This window comes from Pezoporus wallicus, unplaced genomic scaffold, assembly GCF_028554395.1.
Source record: "Pezoporus wallicus isolate ANWC-B61680 ecotype Strahan unplaced genomic scaffold, APGP_CSIRO_Pwel_v1 scaffold_2584, whole genome shotgun sequence".
Lineage (NCBI taxonomy): Eukaryota > Metazoa > Chordata > Aves > Psittaciformes > Psittacidae > Pezoporus > Pezoporus wallicus.
This window is the reverse complement of record NW_026642851.1, coordinates 5,385,859-5,397,911: the sequence shown is the minus strand read 5'-3', so window position 1 is coordinate 5,397,911 and position 12,053 is coordinate 5,385,859. Positions and strand designations below refer to the sequence as shown.

The following is a 12,053-nucleotide window of genomic DNA, read 5'->3' as shown; positions in this document are numbered from 1 at the left end:
TTAGATGGACAGTGAACTGTGTTAAACCACAAGGGATTCCATTAGACAAGACATGAAATGTTGTTTACCAACAGTATTCTACTAGCACAGTATATTAAATACTTTTACTCTTTTGTAAAGTGCTAATATGCAGTTAACTTTAAAAGAACAGTCTTTTCATATTTACAGCTTCCTTTCTTCAAATAAATGAGGGATGTTAAAAGGCTAGAGGGACAATTTAACAACTGACACTCATAAATATTTCCCACATAATCATGCTCCCTTCAGTGAATTGATCCAAAGTGTCCCCTATATATATATAAATTAGAATAGTATTACTGGTTCTGCTGGTATAGCAGAGAAAGAGGATAAAAGAGGAAAGTGATACCCCAAGTACTCTAAGGGTTGGGATTTGAACTCTCAGTCTTGTCCAGTAAAAACTATTTTATGGGAACAGCCCACAATCCTTTTCTTGGGAATTCTCTTATGGTGAAACCTGAATGAAGGACAGCCTAGACATTGTACTAAAATTTGAATGGAGCCTCTCTTGTCTTGATCCAAGGTCCTTGTGACCTAGTTTTTCTCTGTTACTTCTCCAATTTATTTCCCAGTAATTTCACTCTGCTTCAAAAGAGCTGATTAGGAGTTACCTCAGTGCAAAAATGAGAGCAAAACAGAACCCATTATACCCAGGAACAGACTGGGAACACTGGTGTTGGAAGCACCAGTCAAAGGGAAAGAAAGGTCTGTCTGGTACAGTAAGTTACCAGTTGCTTCTGAATAATTAAGCAAGCAAGCGACTTATTATGCAATTGAGAGGTCTGTCTGAGTTGATGCAGCCAGCTTCATTTTCATGATGGCATTACATTCCACTGCTCTGCTCTGTCAGTAATTGCAAGGGATGGAGCTTGCCAGCCACTGGGTCATTTAAGTTACTTAATACCAGCCCAGTGATGAGCTGAACCTTCAGCGTTCAGTGAATGGGAGCTGTATGGGTACCCTCTATCTGCCTCTGACATATGAGCAATCAGAGCATGAACTACTGATACTTCAATGTTATTTTGCATAGATTGAAGCTCAAATGCCAGTAATGCCATGTGTCATGTATTCAGTGTGACGAGAGGTTCCCTAGAGGGACTCTTTGAGATGGTTATGTCTTCAGGTGTGTCCAAACTGGAGTTTGGACTCCAGTCCAGACTCCAGTCCAAACTGGAGCTGACAGCCTTTGAATCATTGTGTGATTCAATGCAGGGCCAGTGTATGACAAGAAGATGTTTAAAGAAGGTAAGATCAGTGCTCAGCAGTCTTATACCTCATGGCACTCACCAAGTGGAGAGAGGTCACATGCCAGTTTTATACTTGAATGTGTTTGGATTTTGTTTGGGGTTTTTAAGTCAAAACTAGATATCATGGAATCGTGGAATACCAGCTTGGAAGGGACCTCAAGGATCATCTGGTCCCACCTTTCTAGGCAAAGCAGGACCTAGACTAGATGTCCCAGCATGCTGTCCAGGTACCTTCAGTAGAAGCAATAACAGTCCACTCCCAGTGATAAGTGTTGACTTGTTGAAAAAAAAGAGAGTATGGTCAGCACAAGTCTGTCTCTGCATTTTACCACTTCCAATTCCCCCAGTAAATCTATTCCTAAACATATGCCCCCAAATCCTCTATGACCTCCTCTAAAGGAATACACTGGATTATTTTCTAGCAAGGTGGTGAGAGAAGGCAAAAGTTTTGGTAGCTGCTTACCTCACAAGCCTTTCACCGGTAGGTCCCGGTATTCTGCGCCTTCAAAGGCTCTTGCCAGGTTTGGAGAGGTCCAGCTGAGGCTAGATCTCTATCAAAGAGCTTGTTAACGTAGAGTGTGAATTAACTACTCTGCACTGATTTACTGTAGGTATAAGCACTATCTACAGAGGAAGCTGTTTCTTTCACCTTAAAACTTGCATCCAAGTTTTCCTGCCAGGTTTGGGGCTAAGTCACAGGAATGCTTTGTGCTGCCTTTAGGATTCAAGAAACTAAGACTGGCTTTCTGAGTCCTCCCTATCTAGTTAAAATTTGGAACCTCATTGCTCTCCTAGTGCTACAAAACAGCTATTTGTTAGTAGAAGACCGTAGAGCCTTCACATAAACTACAGTGTTAGACACTCAGCAGCAGTTACTTTGGTTTTAATTCTTAATTACTTCAGATCTTTGGAAATATAATACTGGTTCTTGGCAACTTGCGTAAGTCATCTTAACCAGAGATTCAGACTGCAGAAGAGCCTACAATTTTACATTGAACTGTTAGTGGTAATCCTAATGCCAGTTTCTTTATTGTGTTCAGGTTTTTTTCTGTTTTGTTACTGTGAACGCTTATCACTACGGGCTGTAGGAGCCTGCTCAGTAGTGCAGTCAGAGGTTCCCAGCTCCCTGAACAGATCTGTTCCCAGGGTATAGCAAACTACTGTGGTATTGCAGAGCACTCAGGAGAGAAAGCTTCCCCAAGTTCATTGCAGTCAATTTATTTAGTCTTTCGTGTTGTTTTCCATTGAAACCTAGAAATTGGGTAAGGGAGATTTCTCCCTATTTCACATGAGTGTTGTGTAATGCCTGTCTTAAACACTTGAGGATACTGCCAGTCCTGAGAGCCTGCTGTAAATACTTATGTGTTTCAGAAATTGAAAAGCTTGGTTTATAGCTTTTTCTTGCAGAATTGCCAAAGACATGAGAGCTAAACAGTGATCAGCCATTTGGAGGTACTTGCCTGCCTACATAGCGATTCCTGTTGGCCAGTACAAAGTTTGTCCTGTGGAATTTTTGTGTTTTCTCATAGCTAGAGCTTCTGCTAGAAGATAATGGAAGAAAAGATTCCAGTCTCCTGGTTAATGACATTGGCAGTTACAGAGCTTAGGAGTTGAGAGTCAAACTCTTTAATCTTTCTTGCTGTGAAGTTGCATGTAACCTTAAAGTGCTGGCAGAGACTAATAGGGGAAAAAAAGCAAAATTGTTTTGAGTTGACATCTTTGAACTGCATAGTCAAATGTGAATTAAGAAAAAACCTGCTTGCCTCTTGATTTTGTGCTGGGGTGTGTGTGTGTGTTCTGTGCATATTCAAAATGAGCTCCAGAAAATACAATAGCTTTTGATTTAAAAATTAATTTGCATGTTGCACACACAAACTTGCAGATGGAGTCTTGCTGTGTGTTGCTGAACAGTGATAATGGTGAGCATCCATTGAAAAAAAGACTGTTGACTTTATAAACTGAGATTTAAATGAGACATGAAGTGCCATAGCACATAAAACACTCTTAAATCATGTTGCAGCAAAGACCCCTCAATTAACACCTAGCGATCTTGAAAAAAACTCTCAAACTATACAACACAGAGGAAAAGAGAGAAATCTTAGATGCCCACTAATCTGATTCTGTTTAGATGTGTTCTTTGTGTGGGAAAATGTGGAAACTTTTCACCCAAGTTTTGTCAAGTAAATCTTTTTATCCAGGGATTTAAATGAAAAGCAATTGTTCCCTCAGCACTAGAGGTAGGTCATGTGGCCAAAGCTTTGTAAAAATTAAATACAGAGATTACACAAGTTAATTTGGACTACAGGTAGAATTGTCCCTTAGAAAATCAGTTTCAAGAATATAAATTACGTTTATCTTGCTATTTCAGGAATTCAGGAAAAACAAAATATAAACAAATGTGGTGAACAGGATGCTTTTCTATGCTTTCACGTGCTCTGTCTCTGAACTCAGTTTTAGTTTCGGATATATACATTAAAATAAGCATGTAATGAAATTGGAGGTGATCCAGGGGAGAAAAACATAGCAAGAAAAGCCTCTGACATTAGGTGCCTTAACAGTTTTGCTCTGTAATACTTGTGGAAAAATAATGGCGAGTGCAAAATAAGTGTAAAAATACTGTTTTCCCCCCTCTTTCATAATAGCCCTCTGATGTCTCTATCCTTCACAAACTGTCACAATTTATAATAAAAGACGACTGTAGATGTGCCTCCATAAATGCAGAAACCTACGTATTCTGCCCACCTTGGATATAAAGTCACTTCTAATTATTTTTAGGTGCACGGACTCAGCCACAAGTTCACTTTCAGAGAAGATCTGTGAAATTACCTGAGAACACTAGCTACAGCGATTTGACAGCATATCTGACTGCAGCCAGTTCACCCTGGGAAGTGGACAGTTTTCCTTATTTGCAGGGATTAGATGGAAATGGAACAGGTAACCCACTACTTTGTTTTTGCTCTGATTTCATACTGGTCCTGAGATTGACTTTTGACCATACAATTTTTTCCATTCCCCATTCCAGCAGATGTTCCTTAAAATTCATGTGATGTTACAGGTTCAACTTCCCTACCAACGTGCTGTTCCAATAAGCAAGAGAGCAAGGTCCGCTGTCCCTTAAATGGGGCCACTGAATACCAAAGGTGAAAACTCTGATCTTGGGAGATCAGAAAAGTTTGTTAACACTTGTAGTTTAGAGCTAAGTTTCCAAATGTGTCACACATGCACATACAAGAATGGAAGTTAATGTGAAGGGACAAAAGAGAATTTAACTTGAGGATGCCATAGAATTCTTGTTCATTTTTTTTCTAAAAATAAATAAAATGCCTGTATATCAAGGATTCAGTATTCTGTTGTTTCAGCTATGACTTGTTTCAATGGCTTGGTTAATACTTTTGAATCTAGCTTTAGCCAAAAATGTGCAAATTCATCTAGCACCAAGGGAAAACAACGAAAATTCATAGTAGAAACACAACCACTGTTCAGTTCAAAGCTGTAATACATTTTTATGACTGTGACTGCCTGTTAATCTTCTTCCACTTCTCATTTACTCTTAATTGAAATAATTGGTGTTGTGTAGGCTAGCAAAAAATAGAAGAATTGGGAACAGAGCTCTTTAAATTCATAAAATGCTGCTGGGAAAAGGAGAATAATGTTTTCTCTGTGTTCCTAGTGATGTAGAAAGCAACAGTGGACTTGCAGTGCAGCAAGAGAGATACAGACTAGTTATGAGAAAAACCTCACTATGGTGAGAATAGTTTAAGCTTTAGAAACAATTGCTTGCGGGTGTTGGACAAGGTTAGGGAATGACCTGCGAGGATGGCATAGGCGTAAAGAGCCTGCTTTGAAGCAGGCTGAATAACCCCTGCTGTTTCTCAGGATGCGTTTACTTGTGATGTATTGATCTAGGTGACTTTGAATGCTAGGTCATGTGTGTATATACTGAGCTTGCTATCTTTTCCCTAAAAAAGAAAAAAAAAAAAAAAAAAGGCAAAATAAACTTCCCTGTGTACAAATCTGAATATCCCCTTTTCTATTATGATTAGGAACGTCTGCTACCTTACTCCAATACTTCTGTCTGCTCCAGGGAGTACATCTCATCCTATCTCATTCTCTCTCTCTGTTATTTCCCTATTCTCATCTTCAACCATCAGTCTTATCTGGCTCTTCATATTCAGACATGATCAAATATCTGTTTATCTCTTTTTTAAAATGAAGGAATGCACTTGATCTCATTCGTCTGTCTCCTTCCTCATCTCCTTTCTTTTTATCTCTAAACCCACTGAACAAAGCGTTAACAATGTGTGTGGGATTCCCAAGTCTTTCCTTAGTACTCAGCAACCCAACTTCCCACCCTTGCATTTATTTAGTGAAAATAGGTCTCGCCAAATTTTCAGATGGTCACTTTCCTGAGACTTACATAGAATCATAGAATAGTTAGGGTGGGAAAGGACCTTAAGATCATCTAGTTCCAGCCCCCCTGCCATGGGCAGGGACACCTCACACTAAACCATGTCACCCAAGGCTCTGTCCAACCTGGCCTTGAACACCCCAGATAGCCGGGATATCGTCTTTCTCCTGTTTTGCCTCCTACAAAACAGGTGAATGCGCCCCTGGATTTTTAGTGTTGTGTTTGCTTGCATGACAGAACCTTTTCTACTTGAGCATGGAGCCCTGGATTTGACTGTTACTAGCCTTCAAGTGAAAGTATGTCGCAAAAGACCAAAATGACTGGCAGATGGGGTTTAAAAGACTCTGAAGAGCCATGTTTTCTGAATGCTGTAGTATTAGTATTCAGTATGATATAATACAGACTACAAATACAATATATTGGTATATGCACAGTAGTATAGGTGAAATGTTCTCCATTTTTATGAGAAGTTTCTCCTCCTGTGGAAAGATGGAACTATAAAATCCTAAACTTGGCTTGACTTGCTTTCCTTCATCTCCACATGGCTTGGTGAAGATTTCACCTGAAAAGCTTTTTCAGAAATAAAAAATGAAATCACCACTTGCTGGGGTAATTTGAATATTTCTCTTATCAAAAGGAAAATATGTAAAACTTCTAGAAGTCTAAAAAAACTTTACATGCATGGGAAGTTTTGGAGTGTTCCTGAACACTGCTCCGTCTCTTCTGTCTCTCACCTCTCTTCCCCACCCAGTTACTCCTCTGTTCTTTCACAGTCCTACATGTCTGTAGAGTTTTGGAGAGGTCTTCCCATTTGTTTCAGTGAGCTCAGTTCTCTGACTAATATTCATCCAGAGTGACTTTACAGTTGTTTTAACTAAGACCTATTGTCTATGAGTTCAACAGTTTCCACTAAATCCCAACTGGGTGTCGAATATGGAGCAGTGAAAATTTATTGCATGAATCAGCATGTTCCAAACATAAAAATTCCGAGAATTTAGCTGCTCGTAGTGACAAGCCTGTATAGTATTAGCTTATTGTTTGTATTAATCACCAGTTGAACAGACTGGTTTCACAGTATCTTGTCTTTTTAACTAAGGTAAACAAAACTTGACATCAGCTACAGCAATGGACAAAGCTGGCTAATAACCATTACTCCTGCTGCATTTGTAGTCTGTTCTATAAAGAGTTGAGTCTAAATCACAGAGGATTTTCCTCTGATTATTTTTAGAGCTCTTTGCAGGTCACCAGAAGTCAAAAATGATAAGAAAGAAATGAAAGCTGACATTTATTGAAGTCCATTCCCATTTAATCTGTGCATGTGCTTATCATTTTTTAGCATGTGAGAATTTCATAAGCATTGATTTTACTTTACCTTTACAACAGAAAAGACAAAGATTTATCTTTTTAATGAGCATTTAAATACTGTGCAAGGTGGAAAACTGAAGGATTATTTCTTCTTGCAGAGGTCAGTGGATTTCAGAAATTTCTTCCATTTTCTAATATAACTTGTTCAACCCAGCACTGAGCAAAGCATCAGTACAAGACAACACAGAGCAAAGTCAGTACATCTTAAGTAAAAAAGATGCAAAGTCAGAATGCTTTTTCTGGGGATGAAAACTCATATTTACAGATATTAGGCAGATATGCTTTATCAAGACACTAATGAAAGAGAAATTCAAGACATTTGATATCTAAAAATAAGTAAAATATATAATTTAATCTTAAATATTAATCTTACTTCAGATAACTAAGATCTGAAGTTGTACCTTTTGTCATTAGGAATTTGTAGTATGCCAGAACTTAGTCAGGTTATGCTACTAAGTACCAGGAATTTATTTCTGTGATACAGCCTGAGAAACTTAGTGGCTCAAGTCCAGTGACCTGGGGACATGTATCAGTCTGACATAAGTTACAGGTGCGTGACAGAAGCAGTGGATCGAACAGTCGGGAGTAAAGGAACAACTTTTCCCCCACCAGTTCCCTCCTCTATTTTATATTCTAAGGCTGTAAGGGGATGATACTGTGCACCATTGGAACCTGTAATATACAAATGCTTGGGTAGGCTTTCAGCTTTCCCCTACACCTTAACTGAATTTCCAAACCTTATTTTTTCTGGTTTTCTCTCTGTTAGCTCTGTGGCTTTCTTATATGGTCATCTTCGGAGTGCCTGTTTTCTCAGCATTTTAATTCCTCTGGAAGATATGCTTCTGCCCTGCCGTTCACAGTAGATCAAAGCAGCGTGCATTCCCCTTTACTTGTCAGCTGTGCAGCAGTGACGCTTGCCTTGGAATCTGGGGAAAATGTGCATCAGAGCAGATGCTATAGTAAATAAGCCACATGCTGGTTATTTTCCATGTCTTCAGTTTGGCAACTCTTGCAAAATCCAAAGAATCTGAAAATTCTGAGGAGTTTTATCTTTTTCCTTTCCGTTTGCCAATTTCCTGCCACTTTCCCACCCCTCTCCTGGTGATGTCTTAACTTTGGTGAGCTGTTACTCAGAGATAACAAATTTAAAAGCCATTCCTTGAGACTTACTCACTGTTAGGAGAAGTCATAAAGGTCTTAATGCTTTCCCTTCATTCTCTCAAATGTACTCATCCTAATGAATAGTCACTGAGATAATGCATGTTCCTGAGGATACTGTGTGTCTCAGCGTTGCAGGTAGTGTACCACTGCGGAGTGTGAATGTGCTTTTACAGGCAGTTTATGCTGATGTAAGGCACCAGGATTGCAGGAAGGACAGTACCCCGTGCTCTGCCAACCAGGCACCGCTGCTACTTCTGTCACATTAGCCCCACAGCAAGATGACAAGCTGCACAACCCCAGATTAGCACGAAGGAGGTTGCAGGACTGATGCTCTTGGCAGCACTAGGGACCCGTAAAACTGGAAGCTCCATCTCTTCAGATTTGAACTACTACCACTATTGCTTAAAGTTTCAGTTCTCTTTGGTTTTAAACTTCAAGCTTTCCTCCTCTGAATACATGTATGTATATACCCCGAATACATGTGTGTGTGCATATATATATATATATATTTTATATATACATGGTATTTTTCCCTGTCATTGATTAATTTGGTTAAATGGCTGAAGGGTTATAACGCTTTTTTAAGTAGTGTTGTCATGAGGTAACATCCATTGGCATGCAGTTTAAACATAAAGAGTAATTATTATTACCTTACATAGATAAGGAGCTAACACTGTGTATCCTAATAATCCCTTTAGCTTGGTTTATTTCAGTGAAAGGCCAAAGGAAACCCATCCTGGCATTCTTAAACATATGCCTGATCATCATTGTAGTTGCACTGCGTGTTTGGCTGTCAGTTATAATAGGGGCATGTGAGGCTATAGTAAAGGCTTGTGAGATTATTTTTTTTTTTGCCATGATTATCACTGTGATATTCATATATATTTATTTAAGATGAATTAAAATATATGCAGGAGATTTTTTCATTGTCATTTTCTTCACAATTTTCCAAAATTAAGTGAAAAATACAGAAGCATGGATATCTGTGTTGTGAATTTTGTAAGGTGGGGAGGATTACTTCCATAGTCCATAGAGGAAATACGCTGGTGTAGTACTGCATTTTTGGACACCATGGGTGTAAATTCTAGGAAATTCTGTGGTCACAATATTCATTCATTCTCTTGGTAGGAAACAGCACTAGGTATGACCTCACCCCTGTCACTGCAGTCAGCGTTCATCTCCTCAACAGCGATGGGACTCCAATCCCTGTGAATGGCCCCATCTATGTAACAGTGCCTCTGCCAACAAACAGCAACCTGAAGCACAATGCGCACGTTCCAGCGTGGAGGTTTGACCAAAAATTTGGTAGGTAACATCTCATTGGGATTCCCTGGATGGCTTCATTTGCCTGAAACAAATGTCTTGCTGTATTTATTATGTTAACGTAAGCATACAGAAATCTGTTTTCTGTCTAAAAGAAGACTGAGTTTTATTCATCAAGTAACACATAGTATATATGCAAATATACTTGAGTAGCATTGTGTGCCACTTCTAGACAGAATTTTTTGTAAATGTACCATTTTTGCAGTTATTAAATATTTCATGTAAAAACTATCTTGAAAGAACTTGATTTCACCCACAGGCGGAGAAGTAGGAAGACATATTTACTGCAGCATTGAACTGGAAGCCTGGAGAAATGGAAACTAGCCTTATCTTTGCCAGCAGCCAGCATCTGACCTTTGGTCTGTCTCTTGTCTGTAGCTCAGTTTCCTGCCTGTCAGATAGGGAATATAGTACCAACTTCTTTTGTAAATCACTTTAAGATTGACTACTACATTAAAGCAGAAAAGTACATATAAATGATTTCAAATTAAAAAAAATAAGGCAAGCAAAATTAATAAAATAATTTTGAAAGGACCAAGTGAGTAATATGAGCTGTAAAATGCACTCAGTGTTCTACACTTTAGGATAATGTTTCCCATTGCAAACAGGACGTTTTCCAGAAATATGTGGTTCAGGCTCCCTATTTCTGTTTGTTTGTTTTTTCATTGCTAGCTGGTATACTGTGCTGGCCATCTTTACACCTTCCAAGTGAAAATGATTAAGGGGTCCATAAGTCTTTTCTGGTGGTCCCCCTTCAGTTAATTGCACTGTGTCTTCTTAAATATGGACCAGATGGTTGTTAAGAAAAAGAAGTGAAAAAAAGAAGGCTGGAAGGTGAGAAAGATAGATGCTGTGAGGAAGAGAAGAAGAAAAAGAGCCAGAAATGTGGGTCTGTATAGACAATTGGTGGGATTTTTGTCCCTGCAAGGCAAATGCTTTGAGCCAGTGTATGATCACATCCAGGAGTAGAGCAACAAGCATGAAACCAGCGTGTTGGCGGAAGGGAGGGGAGGGAGAGTGAGAGAGGTGAAGGGGGAAACATTTCTTGCTTCCTTCCTGCCTCTCTTCACTGAAAAAGGTGATGTATTTTCAAACAGCATGCTGTAAGTCTTCTGTCAGAAGTTGGCTGTATTAGAGTGTGAAACAGTGGGATTTAATAAAGAATAAATTTGAATATGATGAATGCTCCATCCCTGGCAGTGTTCAAGGCCAGGTTGGACGAGGCCTTGGGTGATATGATTTAGCGTAAGGTGTCCCTGCCCACAGCAGGGGGGTTGGAACTAGATGATCTTAAGGTCCTTTCCAACCCTAACGATTCTATGATTCTATGAAAATTGAGTAATAGAAAAAAGAGTGCAGTGAATGGATTCAGCGTTTCCCTTAACTGTGGAAATGGCACTTCTCTGGTGGTGCTCTCACACTAAGTTTCACTGCATTCTTCCTGAAACTGATTTTAATTTGTGAATTTATAAACTATTTTGTTTTCCCTTGTTCAGAAAAAGACAGGGAAGACTGACTCACGTTTACTTTCTCCACAGAAAGCAGTCCATCCCCAGTCCTTCCTGTCAGCTGTGTTATAGCTGCAGACTGCTTCATTGCTAGTCACTCACTTCAGTAAAATGGTTCTGATTTTGATTATAGAGCTTTCTCATTTATGGCTGAATTTCCATGCCCCTGTCATGGGGCCACAAAGGCTCTTGGTATGGAAAATGGTTTTTACTCTTGCGCATAAAAAGCTAGTTACCCTTTTGTGTACAGTATATATTAGTAAACAGCAATACGGGTTAGTTAATTAGTGTTGCAGGCTTGAGGCTCCCAATCTTGAGACAAGTCCAGCCTTGTTTGATTCATGACAAACTGCTGGAGGACTTGTGTTATTGGAAAGGGAAGGCTTGAGGACCACTAAACAAAATGTGTCTTTGTTGGGTCGCTTAGCTTCACAAAGCCATGGAGAGGAAGGTATTGAAGATGATATGCTTAGGCTCCAGCTCACACTTCAGCTGAAGCAAGCATCTTTCCATGCAACCAAAGATGTTGAACAAAGACGCATTTGAGCCCTGACTGCATCATGCCAGTTCTAGTAGAATTTTGGCCATGTCCCAACCAATTTATATTAAAGTAGCCTAATTTAATAAGTAGGGCAGCCATTCTATTTGTGCAGGCTGCATGAGCACTCTAAGGGCTGTCAAAGTAGCTATATGTAAAGTAAACACGGTGTTATCCTGTCATTCCCCATTCCTGTTGCGCTTGGACTGTAAAGGGAGGAGGATGGATGATGGCTGGGATGGCTCCGTGCTGGAGAAATAGTTAACTGGCAAATAAGTTTAACACATTTGCACTGCCAAATCTGTGCCTTGTCAGGAGAGGACACCTAACCTCATTATTCTGATTGTCTTTCATTTCAGGAGCTGCTTTTTTTCAGTGATAGTTCTGTTGCAATCTCTCCTTAATAGATTTTCAGCGGATTAAATTTTCACACTTGTATCTGAAAATCGAGTAAATGCCAGAGATAGGGAACTGTGACTATTACC

At 39.4% G+C, this 12,053-nt stretch overlaps 1 protein-coding gene across 4 annotated transcripts in view; it reads left to right on the top strand.

Moving 5' to 3' along the window:
- The window catches only part of FAM171A1 (family with sequence similarity 171 member A1), a 96,115-nt gene that overhangs the window by 66,767 nt on the left and 17,295 nt on the right, over positions 1 to 12,053 (top strand). For all 4 annotated transcript variants that reach the window (XM_057432505.1, XM_057432507.1, XM_057432506.1 and 1 more), the window contains 2 exons: positions 4,041 to 4,199; positions 9,328 to 9,504. In XM_057432505.1, the coding sequence (XP_057288488.1) occupies positions 4,041 to 4,199; positions 9,328 to 9,504 (336 nt within the window). The remainder of the gene's footprint in view (positions 1 to 4,040; positions 4,200 to 9,327; positions 9,505 to 12,053) is intronic.